The 25,994-nt window shown below is 38.9% G+C and overlaps 1 protein-coding gene across 4 annotated transcripts in view; it reads left to right on the forward strand.

Moving 5' to 3' along the window:
* Positions 1-25,994, forward strand: part of LOC117369720 (discs large homolog 1-like protein) — a 162,105-nt gene that overhangs the window by 14,555 nt on the left and 121,556 nt on the right. The window contains exon 1 of one of the 4 annotated variants that reach the window (XM_055221461.1): positions 16,581-16,616. The exons of the other annotated variants lie outside the window; for them this stretch is intronic. Coding sequence (XP_055077436.1) covers positions 16,602-16,616 — 15 coding nt within the window. The 5' untranslated portion in view covers positions 16,581-16,601. Of the gene's footprint in view, positions 1-16,580; positions 16,617-25,994 lie in introns of those variants that run through there. 4 annotated transcript variants of the gene reach the window in all.

Consider the following 25,994-nt stretch of genomic DNA (forward strand, 5'->3'; position numbering starts at 1 on the left):
ACGTAAATCTAATTGTGTGTAATTATACTGCATGAACTGGATGTTTGCAACACTTTTTATTGCATACTTAGGTTAACAAACGGTCATGGTTATGGTCAAGTTATGAGAAAACCTGCTTTGTGAAACAGGGTTTTATGTGATTTGGCTTTATGTTTAAAATACAGTAAAAAAAAATACAATTACGCCTTTATAATAATGGTTGGAATAATTAAAGATACCATATAAGCAATGCTTTCTTCTCATGACAGACAAACTGTATTTAATCCCTCACTTTTCCCCATTGTTAACCCTGTTCCTGCAAAAATGTCACATGCCGTTTAGAGGCTTAGTTTAGAGCGTCTGCGCCACTTTTATTTTTGACCCTGTGTTTACATTGTGCTGATCTGAGCTGAGGTGGGCTCTGCAGAGGTCGCGAACTATGACCATTTACCTCAATCAGAATTACTATCTGAGTCTATATCAGCGCTTTACCTCGGTGCAGGCATGTTGCACCTGACAGTCACTACAATACACGTAATAGTAAATAGTATTATCATGATTTCGATACAGGGAATAGACTGATACTCAATACCGATTCCGATACCATGATGATAGTAAAAAACGCTCTTTATTTAGACAATAGAATGTGATTTTCAACATTAAATAATAGTACTTTATCTATTCCCATGTGGCCTTATACCTGTTATCCCTCAGTCGTCCATGTAGGTTCCATAGCGGTCCATGTTTTCCTATACTCTGCTCAATATCATTCTAAAGGAAAGATTCAGTTCTGTCCCCTGAACGTGACTTTTTTAGTATCAACACCTGCTCAAATCAGTATCTAATTTAGGATCGTCTTACATTGTTGAGGTTTTCCTTTACTCCAGACCTGGTCCCTGTATCGCGGCCGAATCCTCTTCCCCTTAAATCCCCCCCAGTGTGTGATCATTGTTACTTAGTGTCATGGCCTCCCGTGCTCCAACAGAGCAAGAGTCTCTGCAGTAAGAGGATTAGCTAAGGCGGCTAATAGATTTACAAGCTGTCGCTATTTTAGCACAACAAGCACAACCTTTGGGGAAATCAAAAACCAGATAGGCACGCCACGCACGAGGAAGTGTCCAGCTTCTGATGTAACGACAAATTAATCTGAGGAAAACACCGGAACTACGGGGATTCACGAAAAACCACTAACGCTGAACTGCAGGTGATGTTGTTTTATTGTGGAAGACAGGACTGTCGGCAAAGTGGATCCGGCTTACAGTGAGAGAGTGAGGCAAACTTCGAGGAAAATGGATCGGCGCCACTCCGCATCCTCTATACAAGTAAAGTATATGTTCATTGTGCTGGTTTGTGCGTTGGATAACACTGTCATGATGATCACTATTATTATATTGACTTATCATTCAGTGTATGTAAACTGGAAAATTTATTTAGGGTCAATATTTGCTTTATTTTATGTGTGTACTTTGTCTATGCACCACTGGGAGATTTTTGGTTATTTTTTGGCAATATAATATGATTTAAGCTGTAGATTATTGCTTATTATTATTATTATTATTATTATTACTTCTTTGGCATTATTTATTGCAGCTCATGATTTTTTTTACAATATTGGAGATTTAGAATATTTTTGTGGTTTAAATCTGCTCTTTGGTTATCATGTCAGTGGCATAAATAAGTTTTATTAATTTTTATCGTCTGTATTTACTTCAGCAATATATCAAACTTCAAAATGTGTTATTATCGTGACAGGCCTAGCATTGCATTTTATTTTATGTCTAGTTGTAATGTATTTAGTATTTGACCGATATGGGTTTTTCCACGCAGAGATCGGTGCTGCTTCTCAGTGTCATTTTTTTATTTGTAAGCCGCCATGACACAAACTGTCCATGTGTTACTTTGATTGGCTAGTCTGGTGAGTTATTTTCATTGGAGACTGGATATGGTTCCAAACTGTTTATCAAGAACTGTGTAAGTGTGGTCTTGGCTGGACAGGCAAATGGTTGAAGACATTAGTTTTGGGTTTGTGGTATCACTCACTGTATGTGCATGAACTCACAACAAATTACATACATACCTTTTTACATGACATGACCTTTTTTAATACTACCACACTGAAATGATTTAAATTTTTAACCTTATGTATTTAAATAATGAACTTATTATATTTATGCTATTTATTATTTTTAACATTACACACCCATCCCCTAATTTCCATCAGGCTAGAATAATAATGAATATTTACTGCAAATCAGTGACTTCTGCTGTTGCCTTTGAGAGACCAGGTCAGAAACGCGTGACTTCACCTTGGCCACTCTCATGTCATTTTCACAGCAAAGTCTGTTCCTTTTCTTCGTTTTTATGTCATTTTATGTTTTTATGCCGTTCGAACGGCTCATTTCGGGCGGGTACTTTGACAGGCACATCAAAGAGTGCATTTGTTGAATTGGGACATGGCCAGTGTCTGGAGACGCTCGCAGTCTGCGAATCATGAGAGTCGGGTGTGTGTCTTGACCTCCGCCGAACCCCTGAGACTGACTCACCGAACCCCTAGGGTTCGATCGAACCGAGGTTAAGAACCACTGCTATAGACACTGCACATTTCATTTTTCATATTTGAATCAGGTTTTAGGTTTTGATGTTATCTTAGTTTTGGTTATTTCATTTAAGGTGCACTTTATTGTCCTCTGCATTTGACCCATCCTCCAATTCCACTGGGGCTGCACAGCTCTAGTGCAGTGTTCATTTTTTTCTGGATTGTGACATTATCCATGAATCCACTCTAGCTTTATTGTCCCTGCAGGGAAAGTTGTCCTCTGCATTTGACCCATCCTTCAGTCTCTGGGTTACACCTGTCAGGAGCTACAGGCTTGATCAGGACTATGTTAGCTGGAGGATTTTACCTATTGTGCATGTTTTGGGTCAATGGGGCAAACCAGAGTGCCTGGAGGACACCCACCAAGACACAAGGAGGAACAAAAAGGCCCAGGTGGCATGGGAGTTGAACCCAGAACCTTCTTGCTGTGAGGGTGTGTATATATTGGACTGAGGAGGTGTGGCCTAATATGGGAGCTTGGTAATTAAGACCCATTAACCCAGGGCCAGAGGTGAGCGCTTTGACAGGGCTGATAACTTTATTCACATACCTGCTGATCACGCCGCAGTTAATCTAATAATGGCATTACAAATGACAAGTGCACATGTAACTTTTCAGGCACCTGCTTGTCTCCATGGAGAAGTTATTGCATTGTCCAGAATGCTCCACAGTATGACATTAAACTCATCTATCTGGAGATAGTCGGTTATGCAGAGAGGCAACTTTGCTGACAGTAAGAATGCACATTTTTCATGATTTTCAGAGACAAGGTTTATTAAAAGTCTGTTTACATGAACTGAATCATTTTAAATACATCTCGAGTCAACAATTGACTTCTACCAAAGTGTAACTTTATTTAAGTGTCAACAACCCACGATGTGTTTTTAGCATAATGCTAAACGCTTGCTAGCCAAGTCTAATTTGTGCTTGGATTTTCACTGGTGACTCATCTTTACGACTCTGATCTGAATAACTGCAGCAGGTCCAGTTTCTGAGTGTCACTCCATCTCTCCTCCTGGTGACAGCAAGAGGGCACTGGGAGACCCTGACTCCTGCTTCCCTCCTGCAGATTTCGTATTGCCCCAAAACAAATGTAGTGTTTGGATCGTGAACATTTCCCTCATTGTCCACTTATGCTGTGCCTCCACCGGAGTCAGTCTGTTCCCCAAGCTGCGCCTGGCCCCACTCTGTACCACTCCTGCTCCACAGCGTAACGAGCCCAAGGTCTGGCCAGTGGATAGCCTGCACCCCTTGTCATCTTGGATGAGAAGAAATCTCCGGCGCCGGTCAACCAGAAGAACCTGACAGAGCGGTGTGTGCCAAGACTGAAATTAAACATTGGTATACAGTATCTTTTTTTTCTTCTTCCTGGCATCAAAAAGTTTGAAATTTGAATACTGTGACATCATTACCAGGACATTTTTCTATGTTTTTGACAGTTCATCCACCTCGTTCTTTCAATTTCAATGCAGCTTTTCCCTGCTAACAACCATGAATGAAATATGAACACTAACAGCTACAGCTTTAGCAATTTTAAAGTAGTCTGGGAATAACTACAAAAAGACGAATAGTCACTGCAGATTATAGTATTCAGTAACATTTTATGGAGTATTTAAAGTACTACTTAGATCCCTGGACGACGATACTACTCCACTGAGATAAACTGTGAAATGAACTGTCCATTTATGCTCGTGTTTTAGCTTTAGCGCTAGCCTCCTGAGTGTGTAGTGCTGTGTGAGATTAGTTATTTTAAAGGGATTATCTGACCCTGCGCTGCTCAGACACGACAGGCCATGGCAAAGGTCTCAGGCAGAGGAACAACAGTCAACCGTCCTTTCCACAACATGTTTGATTTTACTGCACACAAATAGTAACAATAAACAGGCCAAACAGTTTCAGACATCCATCAGAAACTTTGGAAAGATTAATCGCTATCAATATGAAAACAGAATTTGTATGAATGCAATCAACAAATTGCAAAGTCTGCAGTTTTTTGAAAGTACCAGTTTCCTCCATGAACAACAAAATATTGTGTCTTATTCTGCATAAAAACGCTAACCCTGCTTATTTTTTTTTTTTTTTTTTTTTTTTTTTTGCATTATCTCAATAATAATATTCATGCAATACTTTAAGAATGCATCAGGACTGTGCTAAAACAGACGTGTAAATGTCTTGGACGAGGGTCAATTATCGATTGAAGCGTGAATGTACTAAATATTAACCACAAAAGGGTAAAAATATCACTTGTACAACTGGTGTTTTGAGCTCAAGAGAAAGTGTAAATCTGTTGGATTACTAAACTGTGGTTAATTGCAAGAAAACGTGCTCAAGATATATTTGAGGAAAGGTTCTATATTATAACACGGTTTTGAAGTTTGAAAAGTCAGTTTTGCGTGATGCCTTTTATAGTGAATGATGTACAGTCACAATCTCAGTGTAAAAACCTTTATTTTTGTTTCTAGGTCTTAATCCCATCATCTTTAATTTACCAACTCCAGCTAAACTTATCTGAGCCTTCGGAGGTGTTGACTGATGTAATGAGATGCACAAATCCACAGTTTGGCATCGGGCCTGTTCATGTCTCACTACTGCCCTCACTAACTCAAACTTCAAACATGTCAGACCTGATTATGCTCAACGTAAACAGAGTTATGTTTTTGTAATCTACATTTGCATTTTTCATGTGGCTTTGAGGCTGCAACAGCAAACCAGTTAACACGGTGACATGACAGATTTTCTTTCAGATGCCCTTCCTGTCACATCCACTTTACTGTAACTGAATTGGACATGGTAGAGAGGTATTTGTTTTACTTTACCCTTTTCTCTAAACACTTTTTTGCATTGTCCAAACTCCCAAATTTCAACCATATGTTTACATAACTTAAAAAACCAGTGCTGTGTCCAACCACAAAGGGGCACTGCTAGATAATCTGAGCCACTGAACCTTGTCCACTCAACTCCTCCTGTTATAGTTAAAACAAATTTAACTTAAACCTATTTATGACAAAAGGAGTTTTTATACTGACCTTTTTTTATTTTTTATTTGAAAGGGTAAAAGTGGTGCAGTGTATTCGCCCTTCACCCAACAGCTGGGGGATTATTGATTCAAACCTCCCCTTGTTGTGTCCCTAGACAAGGTATTGCGTCAGTTAGGGCATCTGGCGTTAAAATGCCGAATCAATATGGACTGTTCAAAACATTATAATTTTATTTATTTATTTACGTATTTGATATGGACATGGCAGCTACATTGGACAAATCAGATGCATTATTTCAAGTCTTATAGCGTTTATCTGTGTTTATTTTGTTGTTTTATTTCACACCAAACCAGTCACTTCTAAATACTGTGCAGGAGTTCCCAAATTTTTCATGGTGACACCCTCAACATAATTTTTAATAGATAAAGTATCTTGAAATCAACTCGCGACTCCAAGAGCAGCACCTCGTGACTATTTGGGAACCATTTTATACCCAACATCTCTCAGTCTCACCTCTGTTTAATTTGAGCTTTTAATAGAATTTCTGAGTCTCACCTCAGTATCCTGTGATCACAATTTGAATGGACAAAATACTGCAATTTTTGAAGTACCATCATTTCCACCACAAATACCCTGTCTTATTCTTCATAAAAACTGCTACTTTACTCTGTACTTTAATTCTGTACATGTGAAAAAGGTGATTCTTGTATTAGTCATTTGGGATTTTTGTCAATCTCGATGTTCGTCTGTGAGGGTTGATGCCTGGATGTGCGGATGGAGACTCACTCAAGCAGAACTGACCCCTACAGCTGTTCAGTCCTGACCATGTGACCGCTGCCTCTGAATGCTCATGTATGAAGCCCTTTATGAGTGTTTACTATGCGGAAGAAATGTGCCGTCGCTACAGCACAGAAGGCCAGAGGGAGAGCGTGAGGTAACCACCGAGTTCACATACGGGAAACATTTGGTATCTGTAGGCCAGTGCATGAGTTTGGCAGTGTAAATATCGCTTTTAGTTCATAACGTTTTAGTAAAGCGGGGGAAATTTTAATTATTTTCTGTAGATTTTTTGTATTTTAGAAGGTCACACAAATTTGGGTGATGAACCTTGTCAGTAGTAGAGGGATTTCATTTTTGATATTTTGAAAATGCTGTGGCACTATGTAACTATCCATGGGTTTCAGAATGATGATAAGTTAGGACCGTTGTCATAGCAATTAACAATTCTAAGCCAAATATTCTATCTTTTGCGTGATCAACCGTCCTCAAAATGGCATCATACAACAGGAAGCTGAAAAGCATGAATTCTGATGGAGGGTACGGTGCCTGCTTCTCCACAGATCTCACCTGCAACTGCTTCTCTATAAGCCGATGAATATGTTTAATGCTATGTTGTGGAACATCTTCCCCCAGAAAATGTACTTGTGCACATTTAAAAGTACATTTTTTACGCTAAAAAGTTATAGACCTTATAGGCTCTGTGCACAATAGCGCCTGGCAATCTCACTGTTACCGTCACTACATCCTGTCCAATTTTATCTCTGTGAGGTTTTTGGCGAGTCACACTAAAATGAATAAATATTTAAGGATAAGTTGAGCTGACAACATGTTAAACACTACACACAAAAAAAGATTATTTCACCGGAGGACACAGAAAAAGAGAGTTTGTGTCTCAGTGCTAACGCTAATGCTAATTTTGAGACATAATAAATAGTAAAACAACACTTTATTTATTCGACATCTAAAAATAATTGGGTAGTGTTTATTTTAAAGTGGTGATTTGAGACAGTGAGCTAGTATTGGCAGAGCCTATTAAGGGCATCCAGCTCTACATTACATATCTAATGTACATTGGGGTACTGGTTACTAAGGGTTTTTTGACTGTTATCATAAAACCAACAGTCACCATTCTTGCACAATAATATTTAAAACTGGTCAAACCGATAAGCTCTTGTTTTCTTCATGTGATGTTGCCACATATAACGTGTATGTAATGCATAAAGTGCTCTGTGTTGAATAAACCAGGAATACATTTCTATAATATGTTTATGGAACATGCTTATTTTGACTTGAAAAGGCCCCTGGTAGAAACAATATGTTTACACAATATTTCAAATTCAAATATATATAATTTAGCAGGAGGATGACATTAACACATCTGTTGTATATTTGTCCCCATGCAGGGCTGGAGCTGTGGTTTGCTCTGCTCACAGCGCTGCTCTGACACAGTTGTTGTGACGCTGGCTGACCTACTAATGCTCACATGCAGCAGTACCCTATGGGCCCATGAGCTAGCATTCTCCAGCATCTCCTCCTCCACTCTCACTCCTTCACCCCCTCATTTTACATCACTATCTCTATTTCAGAATCAAAACAATTATGGCGGCTACTAGGCAAATGATAAAGAAATAAAATATCACAAGGGACTGAAAAACATCAACCTGCCAATGAGACTGCGGATGAAAATTAGCCTGCAAGCTAACTCTGGCACATTTACGTGCTGTACTAACACATATTGATTAATGTGCTACGTCTCATGTTTAATAAATAAACATAAACATCACTGATTTCTGTAGAACCAACGAGCGAAACACCAAACTCTGTTGATCTGATGCGAGAGAAATGTGATTTTATTCAAACTGATAGCTGACCAATGAGCTCCTTTGTTTCACATGCGTCACTGAAGAAACAAATCTGATTGGACGATTGTGTTTGGACCTGTCTCCAAGCGCTACAGGGGAAGAGGGGACCGCACTGATATATGAACGAGACATCATTCTGGCACAATAACCCTAAAAGCAGGATTATCCCAACAAAATATTCTAAATGTACAATATTAAAATAACAAAACAAAACAATCATCATCTGCAGTAAAGATATAGCAGAATAAAACGCTTTAATAACAAGAATTATAGGTTATAAAAATTACTCATTCGATCCAGCTCAGCTCAAGCTTCAACAAAAACAATTATTGACCCCAAAATGACCATTGATGACCATTTATTGAAAGGTGATATAGTATTTTTATGACCTAGATTAAGATGCTCTTGTCGTGTTGTTACAGAGTGAATTAGCTCATTGCTGCTAGCGCACAGATGTTAGCATGGCTCTGCTCACTTAGGTTCATAATCGTGACTAATTTACTCATGTTAATGGTTTCTTAATGGGATATCATGTCTTCGTGCGTTAAGATGTTTGTAGCTGAACATTTGTGTGTACTATAGGGCTGTGGGGGCCTTCTTTTGTGTAGTCGATAAATAGGTCTATGGTGTCTTAGTCAACCAAGATTTGTTTTAGCTGGGTGATCATTTTATTTAGAGGATTTATACAGGACAACAACAGAAAGGAAAAGTTAGTGAGTGAGGTGTAGTCTTGTGGGTACAGTTTGGGTCAGTAACAGTTCTGAGAGCTTCTGCCACGCTACCTTTTTAGTCAACGTATCGATCGAAAGGACGTCTCTTCAGTCAACCAAGAATTTAGCCGATTACATCCCTCGTGTAAAATGTAGGAACCTCATGAAACACTGAAAAAAGCAATACTATAACACTGCTGCTTGTTAACTCCCTCTGGCCCTTAGTGGGTCATAGGTCACGAGGATTCTCCATTTTCCTCTGTCATGTTCTGCTTCTATTTGGCCCCATGAGCACCCGGCTGCTCTGGCCTCCATGATGGGTCTTCGCCGTGTTATTTTGGGACTCCCGTAATTTGCTTCCCCTGTGGGTTCAGCTATACGACCTGGTGAACTCTGCTGCTGGCTTTGCAGAAATCCTTCACTACAGGGCTGCAGCTAACAATATTATTTTACTAATGGACTAGTCTGTGATTTTAGTATTTATTTCTGTTGCACATTGGGGCCTTACTGTCCAGCATAACATTAGAGAAGTGTTTATTTCGTGGTCGTTCTTAGTATGTATGCTAATTTTGGTGGTAATCACAAGCAAAACAGTGCAGATTTTTCGTAGTTTGTGATGTTTGGAGGCTAACGCTAACTCTCCCATTGAAAGTGCATTAGCATTAACATATGGAAGGGCACCAAGTTTTGGAATGCAGATGTTCTGTTTGCGAACATTGCAATGGCCTATGGTCCAGTTAACAATTATTATCAAAGTATAGTTAAATTCTTTTAATAGTCAACTAGTCTCGGTGAATCGTTGCAGCCCTGGTACTGTACTGTTATTTTGCTATTTCAGGTACTTGATCATGTTCTTCCTTTTGGACAGTGCCATTCAAAATATATATAATCATTTTGCTCTAAACAGTTACAAAAAAAACAAAAAAAATGCTAAAATCTATCACTTTCCAATACATTCCATTCAGTTAGTTATTCAGTTCAGTGCATTATTCAGTGCTTTTTCTACTTAAACAGCTGGTATTACACTAGTTTCTGATCTGTTATAATGTTATTTCCTCATTAAAAACATACCTGGAGTTGAATTTTGTTTCATTCACACATGTTTAACACATAAACCCTGCATATTTAGGGTGAATTCTGAAACGGAACAGAAAACACTTTGTGATGTCAGGTGGCAATAAAAGAAATGCTCCGCTGTGTTTTTAAACTCCTTATATGTTCACTAGAATCATTTGGATAATTTCAGCCATGGAGTTGCCAATCTCTACTGAACTAAAGGCAAAAGATAACTTGAAAACTACCTCTTCATAATGTCACAAGGTGGAACGGAGCATTTTGAGCTTTGGAGATGTAAACAGCCTAATAATAAATGATTACTCAAACATGCGAATGAAACAAACACAACTCCGGGTCTGTTTTTGCGGATGTAACAACATTATAACATGGCTTAAAGCTCACGAGAGTCAATTTTGTGTACCTTTTAGCACCTTTAACCTCTCACAGATTTGTTAAGAATCTTTGAATAAAACAGTGAAAGAAACGACCAGTGCTTAAGAACAGTTTTCAAAGTTGCTCTTGAGATGCCAAACACTTCATCTTTTTGCTCATTTGCCATATCAAAAATACATCAGATGGTGAATATTTGTTCCAATTCAAACAGGAACTCACTAAGTTGTGTCTCTACCCACTTATGTTTCCTTCTCTAGTACATGCTACATCCAGGGCCTAATGTACTACATGTTGAATTAAATATAGTTACATTAGAAGCTATACTCTACATGTACAAGCCTCCTTCTCCTCCTCATAAGTAGGTTTTCTTAGGATCTTGTCTGGCAGAGCTGAGAATAACCTGAAGTACATTATTTATCAGGCTGTCTACCTGCATCAGATCTGGACTGGACTGCTCCTCCATCTATGATCCCAGTAACACGGCTCTCACATAGAAACAGCAGACACCAGTGAGAAAAACAACAACACGGCAACACAGCAATTAATGTGAGGATGGTTTGTGTAGAGTTGCGCTCAACGATTTTGCAAGGCACGGGACAGTGTTGAAATTTGGTGTCAACGATCATCGTGGCCAAAATAATTACAATTCATTACAATTTCTGGAGGAAATTATGGTACTTCAAAAATTGCAGCCTCTGTGGACTGTTGTGGTGAAGAAGGAGCAGAGTCGAAAGCCAAAACTCTCGATTTACCGGTCAATCTACGTTCCTGCCCTCATCTATGGTAAAGGAGGTTCAGGAGTCCCAGCTTAGAATCTTGCCCCTACAACCCAGCCCTGGATAAGTGGATGAAAATGGATGGATGTGATTTGCTAATTGTGTCCGTTCAAATGGCATTTTCGATTTGATTCTGATGCACTCCTCTTCCACCATCTTTTTTTTGTTTACTTGTTTGTTTTGTTTTTGCTAATGCATCTCTATGGACATTTGGGAGAGCTGCCAGCAATATAAGCATTTTTTTGGCATATCGCCCACTGCTGGTCAGGAATATTGTTTTTTGGCTTTACATTCAGCCTCATAAATGCATTTCCTTGTCTATTATCCAACAAAACACACGAAACATTTGGAATTTGCTGAAAAAATTTAAATAAAAAGATAAGCAGATATTCAAATAAACGTGTCTGAATCCAACATGTAAACAGGAAGGGCATCTGGTGTAAAGATCTTCCAGTTCCATGTATCTTGTCTGCTGCAGCTGACCCTGACTGATTAGTCTTACAAACAAAAGATCCCATACATTTTAGGTATTCCAGTCACTCTTTATATCACTGTATACTCTTATATTTGCAGTGTGGTGCTGTTGTTTATCTGTGCTGATTTTATGAAGGTCAAAGAAAGTTCGCTCTGACCATCACATATTTGCATTTGGAGTAAATTATCAATGAATGTGACAGCAAATGGTGCCAGTGGTATTTTTGTCCATAACTGGCCATTATCCAGCGAGCGGAGATAGACATATGTGCCCTCAAACTGATTATGGAAATAGCTGCGTTATAATCCAATAATATTTAATACAGATCAGGGGCAGATAAAATGAATATTGTTAGAATGAAGATTAAAGTTCATATTCAGTGAGGTCCAGTCTGCGGTGTCAGAGTAGTTTTTTTGTGACACTCACCCGAGGACTGGTGCTCTGTAGTACTGTTGAATCACCGCCGTTGAAGCAGCACACGCCAGACCAATTGTTCACACGATAACTATTCATTTATTAAGGGAAATGGCTGCGGTCGGCTGCGGTCGGCTCCGGTGTCCAGCAAAAATAGACTCTCAGTAGAGTGTCGGGATTGTCAGAAGTATTGAAAATCAGATACTATTCGCTAATAAAAATAGTATCGAAATTAGATACGCATTTGAGCAGGATTTGATCTAAAAAAAGTCACAGAAATTAACCTGCCCTGAATAGCTTTAGAACGATTTTGAGCTGTGTTAGAACTAGTATACGCCCATGGACCACTACCTGGACCACTGAGGGATTATACAGATATAAAACCGCATAGAGTGTTACTTATTATCACCATGGTGTCGGAATCGGTATCGCGTATCGAGTCTATTCCTCGAGTTTGAAAGTTCCCCCCCCCGTCTGAGAGTATGTCATCATCACAGTCAAGAATCCGAAAACCAACAGTGACAGAAAAGTTGACCAGGCTGACGTGTCCAGGTGACCCACTTTAACGGAGACGGTCCCAGTTTCTGGTACCTTGTCCCAACCTCCCAACACACATCTGTAAAAAAACAAAACAAAAAGAAAACCTCTAAAATGGCCTAGTTTTCAACAACTATGTCCCAATATAACCAGAAAAAAAATGACAAAAACACACAAGTCAAATCTTCTGTCACAATACATTTTTTAACAGTTTTTTTATTTATAGTAATAACTAGGCCTGTCACGATAACACATTTTGAAGTAAATATAGACAGCAAACGATAATATTAAAGCTAATTTGTACCACTGACAAGATAACTCAAGAGCAGATTTAAACCACAAAAACTATTCTAAATCTACAATATTGTTAAAAAATCATGAGCTGCAATAAATAAACAGCAGAATGAAACACTTTAGTACTGAGTTTGCATCTGTAATGAGTCAGAGAAGTTATTTATTCAACTTTTTACAGCTTAAATCTTATCATATAGCCAAAAAATAACCAAAAACTGCCCAGTACTGCAACGAAAAAGTACACATGATAAAAACTGACCCCCCCAAAAATATTGTTCCAACTTTCATATCTTGAACGATAACTCGATATAGTAATAATCCGCAAACTGATCAAATTTGACTTTCTACGCTGGAGGGCGAGGGCCTATATCACTCTACGGGAGATTCTCTGTCTGGTATTTATTACACTTGCATTATACCGTACATCTCTGGTGGTTTGTAGTCAGCTCCTCTCTGGTTTCCGCTGAGTTGTTTATTTTCTCTGGAGGCGTGAGAGGCTCAGAACTGCTGCTGCGTGTTTGGACCAGACCAGTGTGTCCAGATGGTACGGTTAAAGGCAAGTCCAGCCCGTGATGAAGACCTACACTCCTCCTCCTTTTCCTCTTCCTCCTCTTCGTCCCCCCGTGGCCGAGCTCCACTAAAGCCCCCAGAGCCCAGGATCCCACAGTTCAAATGCCCGCCATCTGAAGCGACCTCAACTGTGACCCTCGAGTGCTGTCTTTTGCAGAGGATTTTTCAGAAAGAGTAACTGTTGGATGTATATTTTGAGGAATTTTCCCTATTCAAATTGTTAAACACTATGGCAACGCTTCTAATTTCTCATTATTCCAGACCCATGAATATGTGATGTCTTATGTTCTTATTAGAAATATCTAAAAGGTAATTTCACAAATGTTGAACTTAGATTTTAGCTGTCCCCATCTGTATTAAAGAACCGATATGACGCTATTTTCTGATCTATGTTGTTACCTGGAGTTGTGTTTTGTTTCATTCTCACATTTAACACTACCCTAACTCCGCATATTTAGGCTGAGTTCTTCTTAAAATAACAGAAAACACTTTGTTCCACTTTGCGCTAGATGGTAACATAAAAGAAAGTACTACCATTTAATGTTGAAAATCACATTCTATTGTCTAAAGAAAGTGTTTTTTATCATCAGAATCTGTATTGCATATCGAGTTCAAACAGAAAACACTCTGTTCCACCTTGTGATGTCATATGGTAATCCAGGAAGTGCTCCACTGTGTTTGAAACTCCGTACATCTTCACTACCATCATTTGGACGATTTCAGCTCTGGACGTGCCAATCACTACTAAACTAAAGGTAGACAGACTAATAATAAGAAGAAATTAAGACTAATAAGTGTTACTCAAACATGTGTGAATGAAACAAAACACAACTCCAGGTGTGTTTTAAGAAGTTAACAGCATTATAATGTGGTTTAAAGCTCACAAGACATCCTCATTTTGCGTAATATTGGACCTCAAAATATTATTAGCCTATAGAATGTGGTGATGTCATCTAAAACCCAGGAATAGTCAAATTTATCATATGAACATAGTGTAAAACCAACAATTAAAGGTGCACCCTGTTACTTTTCTGATCCCGGGTTAAACCACTTGTTCCCATGGAGGTACTGCATCACTTGGATTGTTCTACTGTATGGCATTAAACTTATCTATTTTGCATTTGTTCCAAGGTTTTTAATTGCTAAAAGATGCACTCTTCAGCTCACATCTCCACAGATCTCACATGTAACTTTGCCTGATGACATCACCTGCTTGTATTGTAGAGAGTTATATTCAATGCCATACTGTGGGACATTCCAGGCAAAACAATACATTTCCATGAGGACAACCAGGCGGCGTTACCCTCGACCAGAAAAGTTACATACTGCACTTTTAAATCAAAACCTAAGATAGCAATTTGTATCAAAGAAGATTTTTTGTACCTTATTCTGACAAGTGTTTCGTAAGTTCTCAATAATCAGTGCTAGTACGATTTGAGACTCGCACTGTTCAAAAAATATGATGGTTGAAAATGAAGAGACGCCAGAAATATGAGTCAAATATTAAGAAAAGAGCTGCCAGGCGCCAAACCTGACTAGTTGAAATTTTATTAAAAACTAAAAATACACTTGGGTGATACTCTAAACCTAATCAGCTTTAAAATTTATATGTGGCAACCTCTGTTTTAGGACCAATTGCTTCTCTCCACAGTTCATTTTGTAACTTTTTCCGAGTCCATCACCGGCTTGTTTCCTTGGAGATGTTACTGCTTTACCTGGAATGTTCCACTATGTCACATTTGTATCTTGTCTACTTAATTTCAGTTTTCATCACTAAAAATACATCGAAAAACATGCATTCTTTCTTTGCGCAGGCTTACTTCTCCACAGATCTGACCTGTAAACTTTCCGTTGTGACGTTATCTGCTTATTTCCAGGGAAACAGTTTAATGCCATACCTTGAAACACCTGCATTTTCTTTGTACGGACTAGATCTGACCTGTATCCGCACCTGGAAGGATTACCTGGAGAGAGATTAGTTTAATGACATACTGTGTAGCATTCCGGGTAAAACCACAACATTTCCACGGAGACGAGCAGGTGGAGGAGCTTTACGCGGTGTTAGAATGTTGCTGCCTCATCAAAAACACACCTGGAGTTGTGTTTCATTCATACATATTTAAGTAATCCTGCATTATTAGTCTTGTCTACATCTCAAAAGACCAAAACGCTCTGTTCCACCTTGTGATGTCATGAAGTGGTAGTTTCGAGTTGGTACATTTTACCTTTAGTTCGGTGGAGATTAGCAACTCCAGAGCTGAAATTATCCAAATGATTGTAGTGAAGGCGTATACAGTTTAAAAACACATTGCAGAATTATAACATAGATCAGAAAATAGCGTAAAATAACGTAAATTTAACAGAAAAATTGCCAAGTTTACCTTTAGTATCGATAATAATTAAGGCAAATTTATCCCAAAAACGTTAGAATATGTTTGTGCTAGGAAGACACTGCTCTCAAATATTGTTAATTCAGTTGATGCTCGTGTTATAACTGAAGTCGCTCATTTGCATAGCCGACCGGGGCTGCGGAGAAATGAAAACAGGGAAGTAGTGCTCATTAGCATAATCCTCCAATAGGGACAAGGTGTATGCTATCATCAAACCGGCCCGCTACCCCGCCGTCAGCAGCCGTATATGTAATTCCTGCATGTGCGAGTATAGTGTGTCTACCATTGATCGCGGCGCAGGAGAGGCGGGCCAAGAGGAGCAGTGGAGCGAGAGAGAGCGGGAGGGGAGGGAAGCACCAAAGAGCGCGCACATAGCCACACAGAGCTGTCCCGAGCCATGTAAAAACTGCACAGGAGGAGCATCATGGGAAACGCTACACTGATGAAGACTACCCCGGCGGTGAAGAGGAGGGGAGAGCGGACTCCGACCTGCCACAGCTGAGGACTGGAGGAGGAGAGGAGGAGGAGGAGGAGGAGGAGGAGAGGAGGGGAGCTGGGGGGCAGTGTATGGGGATGTTTCGGGGGGGAAGGGAAGGGGTGACGGGTGGATAGTTGTCGTGGATACCGGATGTTGTTGATTGGCTGTTGGAGGCATGATGACCCGGGCTGGTGCGTGTTTACATTCGTGTGACAGATAAAGATGCCCCCCCACCGCGGGACCTGCCCCAGCTAACGTTAGCCACATGTTGTGCCACTGCAAAGTAGCATGCACCAACAACACCATTTCGCTTATGTTCGGATGCAAGGTGAGTTGGTGAAAAAGATTTGGAAAGTTGTAAATTTGCTGTGCATGAATGAATTGGAGTCACACGTAAAGGTGCACTGTGTAACTTTTCTGGTGGAGCGTAAGTCTATTGCTTGCCGTGGAGATGTTACTGCTTTGCCCTGGAATGTTCCACAGTGTAGCGTGAAACTTATCTATCTCCATGGAGGCACTTAACGTCAACAGGCCAAGTTACAGGTCAGATAAGAATTAGTTTTATTATTTCACTTTTGGCCTGTAACTGGATCTGGAAGCTTCACCTGGAGAGAGATTAGTTTTCGTTTCCGTGGAGACAAGCAGGTGGCGGACCATTTATCAGAGAAATGGTCGCATTTTTACGTAGCGCTTTTCCACCTTCAAGGCACTCAAAGCACTTTACATCAAGGAACCACTCACCCATTCACACACACTGTTGAATGAACTGTGAGCTGTTTTCTGTTGTTTGGACTGTATTAGAAAGCATCTGGAGTGCTGTGTCATAGAGATTTAATGCCATACTGTGGAACATTCCAAGCAAAGCGGTCAGATCTCCATGGAATCTTCTTACATCTTCCAGAAAAGCTACATTGTGCGCCTTTAATGTTGTATAATAACGTCCGAAACACAAAAAGTAAAGAAAATAGTGTGATATGTTGTGTGTGGCAGTCCAATGTTCATCTGTTTTTTCCATTTATTTTAATAGATTCTTTTTCAGACTAAGATTTAGTTTGTTTTCGTACCTGACAGTTTGGACTGCTCACTAGCGCTCTTCCTCAGTTTGGTCACGTGATGTAGCTGTGGCGTGTCCGGTCAGCTGGTTTTGGCGCTGTCTTTCTAACGGTGGGGAGAGGACGACAGCGCCATCTGCAGTCTGATTTCTTCGAGACAGTATCCCAGGTGTGTGAGAGTAAAAAAGCCCCCTCGTCCCGGTTTATTGCGTCTGACACTTAAAACGACAGGAGTTGAACAAGATGAACAAGTTGAGTTTCTTGTGAGGTGTAGCAAACATGGCGGTGGCAAGTACATTGGGGGAAAGCTATGATGGATTAGTTTTGAACAGAAAAGTGAAAGTGTATTTATGCTTCAGGTTTGGAGGAGGGAGGTAGACAAAAAAGAATACTACTTCAATTATTTTTGAGTCTTGTACTTGATTTTTTCCCATGTATGTCCCAGCACAAGTATATTGTATAAGTAGCTTTTGACGTGTGTGTATCTCATTTTAATACATGTTATTGTCTTTAATCAGGAGGTGCAAGTTAGCATGGTAGTTGTTGTTAGCTTTACCGTGATGGCAAAACACTGATCACTGAGAGTTGTGAAAAGCGCTTATAAACTCATCTCAGTGAATAATTAGGATGCTCTGAAACATCTTCTGAAGCGAGGTCTATCACCTGCTTGTTTCCATGGAGATATTAGTGCTTTGCCTGAAATGTTCCACTGTATCACATTAAATTTAGCTATCTTGTCTGTATTTAATGCCGTTGTTTTTAGCACTAAAAATACACAGAAAAACATGCATTCTTTCGATGTGTAGGCTTGATTCTCCACAGATCAGACTTGCCCTGGTAGCATTATCTGCTTGTTTCCATGGAAATAGTTTAGTTTTGTAGTACTTAAAATTAAAAACTTAAAAACTACAGAACTGATGAACTCGTCATAGTGGCATTTTATCTTAACCAGCCGTAGATTTTCATTTACATGTTTTTATTGTTTAAAAATGTACAGAGAAGTGGGCGGAGACAGGGGGTAGGTGAAAACACAAATTTTCTGTTCAATCAATCTTTAAATCCAGGACAGTACAGGGTTTCTCAGAACATAAACTAATGAATCAAGCAAAATACAACTTAAAAACTCTTAAAAGACAATTTTACATAATATGCCCCTTGAATAAACAATGACTTCTATCATCAAGTTAATTTCCTTCAAATCGTTCCAAATACCAGCTCAGTTTCTACATTGCAATACCATTTCTAATTCTATAGTTCTCTGGAGGCCTTGTGGTTTTCTGAATGGAGCGAGATCAGCTTTCAAGACTTTGCTGTTCTTTGCACTTTCACAGACTGCCGGCGTAGTGTGGCTCCCATAGTGAGTTTTTCACTGCACATATTACCTGGACAGTGATGGCTTTTCACATCCTTTAGCCTCGTTACGTTTGGCTTCAAAGTAGTTCTTTTAAATGTACATTGTATACATTAAGATGGAGTTTGGGTGAGAATCTGTACCTTCTTTGTCAGCCCTGCACAGCCATTTTGTCCCATGGTTTCACTGATACTACTGAATTGTACAAAAAGTGAGATTTACATAGAAAACACAATAATATACATTGGCTGCATTGGCTTTCTAATCTCTTTATGTTTGCAAGATTAACCGTAAGTGAATTGAAATTGCAATTTGAATGGACGCAATTAGCAAAACACAAAGGCTGAAATTAGTTTCTCAGTTCATATTTCATCCTTTTTGTTAATTCTTCTGGACGTGTTTCAAATTTGAACTTTGAACAGAATCCCATTATTAAAGGTTCTTTATTGCACAAAATGGACTCTTGTGAGCTTTTAGTCTTGTTAGAATGTTGTTACCTCATCAAAAACATACCTGGAGTTGTGTTTTGTTTCATTCATACTTGTTTGACTAATGTAACAATCATCTGTCTACGTCTCCAGAGCTCAAACTGCTCGGTTCAACCTTGTGATGTCATGGAGTGGTAGTTTTTGGTACTTTTTATTTAGTAGAGATTGGAGATTTCAGGGCTGAAATTATCCAAATGATTCTAGTGAAGGTGTGTGGAGTTCAGAAACGCAATGGAGCACTTCCTGTATTACCACATGACATCACAAGGTGGAACAGAGTGTTTTCTGTTTGAGAGAAAGACTCAGGCTAAATATGCAGGATTTGGGTGTTAAACGTGTGAATGAAACATAACTCCAGGTCTGTTTTTGATGAGAAAATAACATTACAGCATAGATCAAAAAATAAAGTAATATAGGCCGTCTAAAACATAAATCACAAATCTTATCACAATCGCAATGCTTGTCAGAAAAATCACAATTTGATCATTTTTCCAAGTCGTTCAACCATATTTACGACTGATAATAACAAAAACGAATCACATGGTATTTTTGCAATGACTCAGTCCCACCACATTCAACAAAATGCAAGCTATATCAATCAGTTTCAATTTATTTGTAGTCATTGTCACGGAAGAACAACGGAATTGTGTTTGGAGCATCCCATAAAGTGCAAACCTACCTATACCTAGTAAACAAAAGTCTTTAATGTAACAAAATGGTTCAAAATGTTCAAAGACGACAAAAAGAGCTTGTTGTTTCGTTTGTCTTACAGAAATCGTTCACGTTTGTTACACCTGGTGATCCTGTGCTCTCGCTACCCCTTGAATGTATTTTTAATGCACAGCCTGATCCAAGTATTGATCGAATGTCTTTGCCATAGATCTGTCTGTTTCTCTGTTATAGTCTTATATCAATGCACACATCTTCATTCTAGCCTTCTCTCTGTCAGTGGAATTTGATCCAAGTAGAACCGTCACGATAATGACTACAGCAACTTATCGTTCAGTCTGTGATTATTGGGGTCTTTATTTATTTAACTTACAGATTGCTTTCAATAGTAACTTCCTGATCTGACTTTTAATTGTTCATATTTGCACAAAAAGAGTCAAATTTCTTACTTCCAAGTCTAAACTCTGCCCCAAACCACATGTATGTCTGACCATAAAGAACTACAACAGGTGAAATGATTTACGCTGTCTCACATATAAAAATTAGAGTCACAAGCTAGCTAGCATTAGCCAACAGTTTTTCCAATTAGTCACTCGCGCGTTTTAGTTGAAAATCAAACTCTTAAACAGAACCATGATCGCTCGTATTGATCACAGGCTCCTGAAAGTATGTTGCTTCAATCCATTTTGGGTTTTTTTAAGTTTTCAGACAATTGTAAAAGTTTTGGATAGTGATTGCTAATGTGTGCGTTGTATCTCCATGGTAGCTGCCGAACATTCCGCCATAGACATGCAGGCAGCGTGTACCCCATCGTGATACCGTGAATAATTTTGGATCATTGCAAACTGTTCAAAATGACCCCAACTGAACGTCAATCTATTACATTTTGACTAACTGCCCGTACACCGTGTAACCGCGTTGTATTACGAGTCGCAAAACCCAAGTCTAAAATTAGTAACTTTCTTTGCGATGCTCTGGAAACTGCGGAAAACCGTCCCATGAAATATTCACTGAGCGCTTGTGAACTCCTCCCTAAAGAGAGTTTGAAGAGAATCGGCACTAAACACAGACAACTCCAAGCAGACTCAGAAATGGGCCCTAGACTTCAGTGAAAAGCACATTTGAAAAACAAGCTCGTTTATGGCACAGAGAGACACAGACACGTCCAGACAGCTTCATCTAATCAACTGTATTGTTTTGGTTTGGATGTGTGACTGTTTCAGAATAATTTACTTGTACCATATTTCTCCAATCCTCATTTAAAGTTTAGCTAAGTAACTTTTCTGGGGAGAGATCCACGGTCCACTATCTGCTCGTCCGGAGATGTTACTGCTTTACCTCAAATGTTTCACAGTATGGCATTTTCACCGAACATCTGACGTGTAACTGGGTCTGGTGGTGTCTCACGCTTGTCGTCATAGAGATAGATAAGTTTAATGCCATACTGCAGAACATTCCAGGCAAAGCAGTAACAAAGCGGGTAGTGGAAGCTTACATAGTCCAGTTTTAAAGAGCAGTTTACCGAGAATTGAACCTACAACCTCTTTGATGAAATAGAAAATGTTGAATCTAGTGCAAAAATCTATTCTTTGTGGAAGGTTTTATTCTTATAAATCCAATCAAATCGAAATCGTAATTTGAAAGAACGCAAATCGCAAATCCTGCAGTTTTTGATGTAAGAAGTAAGAATTTCCTTCACAAACAACAAAATCTCTTTTCTTATTCTGCATAAAAACTGCTAACCCTGTAGTTTAAATCTGTGCAAATGTTCTGAAATGTAATTGTTCCATTAGTTTGTTAGTTCATATTAATCTTTTTGCCAATTCTTCTAAACACTTTTAAAACATGAACCCGAACTGCAAATGTAACCTAATCTCACGCTCGTCAGAAAAATCACAAATACATATTTTTCCCACTGCTCAGCCCTACTTTAAAATAGTTCAAATCAACAGTTTGGCTCAGAAAACTTTGAGATCTGGTCCACTGAGACACTGTTACACTCATTCACACTGGCCCTAAGCGCTGCAGCCAACTCAAATCAATTGTGTGTTTGACCAAGCGGTGAGTAAAGCTGTGTTTATCGGTGCATACACTGGGGACTCTAGTGTTGTCCTTTGGAGCAGTTTATCCCCAAATAAACTATAGGGACATGTCCACTGTCCCACCGCGTCTGTGTATTCAGCCAATTTGAATCCAATCAATTTTGTTTGTCAATGATCAGCATGGGGCTTTTTTAATTGAGATTTCCACAGACAAAAGCGTTTGGTTTGGAGCAGAGTTCAGATTTTTAATAGTGAAATTAGACTTAGAAATTAGAATTAAGACAGTGTTAAAGGTGCACTATGTAATTTTCCCCCTGCCTTTCACCGTGGAGATCTTATTGCCTTGCCTGGAATGTTTCATAGTATGGCATTAAACTTCTAACTAAACTAAACTAAACATCTGTCTAACATATGCATTTATTCAATTCACAGATCTGACCTGTAACTTGATTTAGTGACGTTGTCTGATTGTCGCTATGGAGATACTGTTGAAACCAGTTTATATACACTATATAAAAAATAAAAAAAAACATATACCGGTATGCTTTTTTCCTCATTGTCTGACATAAAATCAGATTAAAAATTTCCTTCCCAATTAGGATTACCAAAATTATTTATATTTGCTAAATGCCAGAATAATAAGAGAGGGATTTTTAGACAATTTTTCATGATTTTCTTTAAAGTCAGAAGTAAGATTACTATGCATTTAAACAATTGTCTTTGAAAAGGCATTATGCCATTTAGCAAATAGAAATAATTTTGGTAATCTTAATTGACCTAAAACCGGACAAATTTTATCTATTTTCATGTCAGACAGTGAGAAAAAAAACAAAAAAACATATGCGCCTTTTTATATAGTGTCTGTAAACTTCTGGTTTAAACTGTAGATTAGTTTAATGCCATGCTGTCGAACATTCCAGGCAAAGCAGTAACATCTCCACGACAACCAGGCGGCGCACCATCCATCAGAAACGTTAGATAAATGAAACTGTTTAAACATGAACCATTATATCTAAACATGAGACCAGGGTATTTTAAATAAGGTATCATTTTTATTAGGTTTCCATTACAGAAGATTTTCAAGCTCTTCATCGTCCAAACACAATAGCTTTATTTTTTCCACTATCACTTTTTAACTTCCACTACAGTCGTTCTACAGTATTTACGATGTTGACAGTGGCTTTCTGTCGACCTAACTTTATGTCATCTGCGTATATCAAAACTTAAAGGTTGCATCTCCACATCTAAAGCAGGATTCTTTTCAATTTGCATTTGGTAGCGACCATTCTGCAGGTAGATGAGTCTCCAGGTCATCGATGAACAGAGCGAAGGTGATTTTTTTTCCCCCCGTAGTCTTCAGCGTGATGGAGCAGTTATTAGAGTCCGCCCTGAGACCTGTGTTAACCCAGACCGGGGCGGAGGGAGACAGCAGCGTCCTTCTGAAAAATGGCTGCGGACGCAATGCAGCCAGCGGACCCAGAGACACATGATGAATGGGCTCCATGTCGTACCACTCAAGACGAGATTTGTCCAAGAGCCTGGGGTGAATACGTAATAGTGTTAAGTACAGACTATTGTTGTGGTTGCGTTCTAGATTTTTATGATACATTTGGCATCAGATGTGCAGTTTTCTTGTAAGAACAGACAACCTCGACAGCTCGGTTTCCAGTTTTAAAATGTGAAGAAGCATATGGCTCAATACCTGAAATCTGGGTTTGTGTTGGCATTTGATGGAATTTTAACTAGGCAAAATTAAAATAGTTGGATAGGGTAGGTGTTGACAGGTTTGTATATTTATAGATAGCATATTAATGGAGATTTAAATACTTGTAAAGGTACAGGACGCCCCAGTGTTAACAGATCCGATACGTGTACTCATTTATTCCTTTGTCCATCATTGACGAATCATTGACGAATAAAAAAAAACCCAGCTAAAACGCACCTACTGGATCATAGTAACCACATGGCAATTACTTCTGATGTATAATACTAATATGTTCGATTAGGGAGCAGTGCAATAGCTACTGTACTTTAAGGCCATGTAGGGATTGTGTAATAGTTTGTGTACTATGTGGATATGAACATGTTTAATGCCTTTTTTTGGTAAATGGTCGGATTTTTATATAGCGCTTTCCACCTTCAAGGCACTCAAAGCACTTTACATCAAGAAACCACTCACCCATTCACACATTCATACACCAGTGTACGCAGACATTGGGGGCAAGGTGGGTTAAGTGTCTTGCCTAAGGACACAATGACAGTATTCATCCGTGGGAGCTGGAATGGTGACTTTCTGTTATTTATTCACTGCAGCTCAGGTCACTTAATGATACTGTCTATTTAAAAATGGTTACTGTTTTTGTATCAGTGGCATAAAGTACTTTAAGTATTGTCGTTTATCACAGTGTGTCTCTATAGCGCTATGTCGTGCTTCAAAATGTGTCATGACAGGCCGATCGGGATTCGAACCGCCAACTTTCAAATCTGATTTTTCTGTGGATTGAGTACTGTACTTTTATATGAAATTTAGTTTGGATTTTCATTGTGCTCCTGATGTCCAAAACAAATTTATGCATCTCGAGTGTTTGAGGTTGAGTGATCTGATCCACTGACCCACAGGTTGGCGGTACGATTCCAGGTCTCACAGATGAATGCTGCTGTCGTGTCCTTGGGTAAGACACTTAACTCACTTCGTCTCTAGTGTCTGCGTACACTGTTGTATGAGTGTGTGTGAATGGATGAGCGGTTCCTTGATGTGCAGTGCTTTATGTTGCCTGAAAATATGACCATTTATCATTTTATTTTATCTTAAATATGTCAGATTTTAGTCTTGGGCTAAATTCCATCTGGAGATCCTCTGGACATTTGGACAAACAGGCAAGCAAGGACAGTGACTACAGTTTCTACAGTTTCATGTTAGTAAAAATATGTTCACTATTGGAATAGAGAATGACAAAAGACATTTATAATCCTGATCTGTATTGCACATTATTGCACTGAATCATATTACCCATAGTCTTATATTAGCTCAGATTCGTATTGCATAGGTTCATATTCCACGTTTTCAAAATTCCAAGATTCTTTTTGTACTATATTGATCATCCTTACTATCATTGTGGCCATGAGCAAGACACTAACTGAACAAATTGCTTTTTATAGTCACAGGTTACAACAGGGAGGGTTTTCATTGTTAAAATCTGACTGATCTTTGTACATCTATGAATAATAACTAGAGCAAGAAGAAAAAGAAAACAAAAGTACATTGTAGAATCTGCCTTAAGGGGAGGCTTTGGAGATATTGACAGCTCTATCTGATACAGTTGCACTTTGACTCTGAAATGTCACTGCCTAAACCAAGCCTCCAGCACAACTACAGAAACTACTGTCCACACAGATGAGAAGGGCATGTTTTTGTAAGATTACTTCAACCGAGATTGTTAAAGTTATTTATGCCTTATTGTCATGTTGTCATGTTTATTTCTACACATTTTGTTGAATATAGACGTTCTCTCACAAGTTCAGAATTAACTGTTCACTTCTGATGAATCTCTTTAGCTTCATTGCTCTTCCATTTCCGATGTAACTCACGAGTCTGTTTAAAAAGTCACATCTTACGCCTTAAGGACAAACGAGGAACTACATGTGAACCCATTAAATCGATTTATCAATGCTGTATTTTAAGCAGATTGACTGATACATGTTTGCAGAGGTCTAAACAACAGGCACAAGATTTTTGCATTAAAAAAAAAAACATTTACTTTGCAGAAGAGTTTGCGATTTGATAATTGCAACTCCAACTGCACATTTTGATTTGACAGCGCAGCCCTAATATAGATCAAAATCGTGCATCACAGTTGATAATGACAATAACACCAATATATTGTCCATTCCTAGTTTTGTCTAAACCAGTACTGTCTATAGGTCATATTGTAGTTATTTCTTAATCCAACTGGAATCACCTGAAATCGAGAGAGAGAAGATGTTTGCACAGATCTGAAATACAAGGTTAGCAGTTTTTATGCAGAATAAGGCAGGATAATTTGTTGTTGGTGGAGGAAGTTATGATACTTCAAAAATAGCAGGCTTTGTGATCATAGACTGTGT

Source organism: Periophthalmus magnuspinnatus, chromosome 4, assembly GCF_009829125.3.
Source record: "Periophthalmus magnuspinnatus isolate fPerMag1 chromosome 4, fPerMag1.2.pri, whole genome shotgun sequence".
Taxonomy (NCBI): Eukaryota; Metazoa; Chordata; class Actinopteri; order Gobiiformes; family Gobiidae; genus Periophthalmus; species Periophthalmus magnuspinnatus.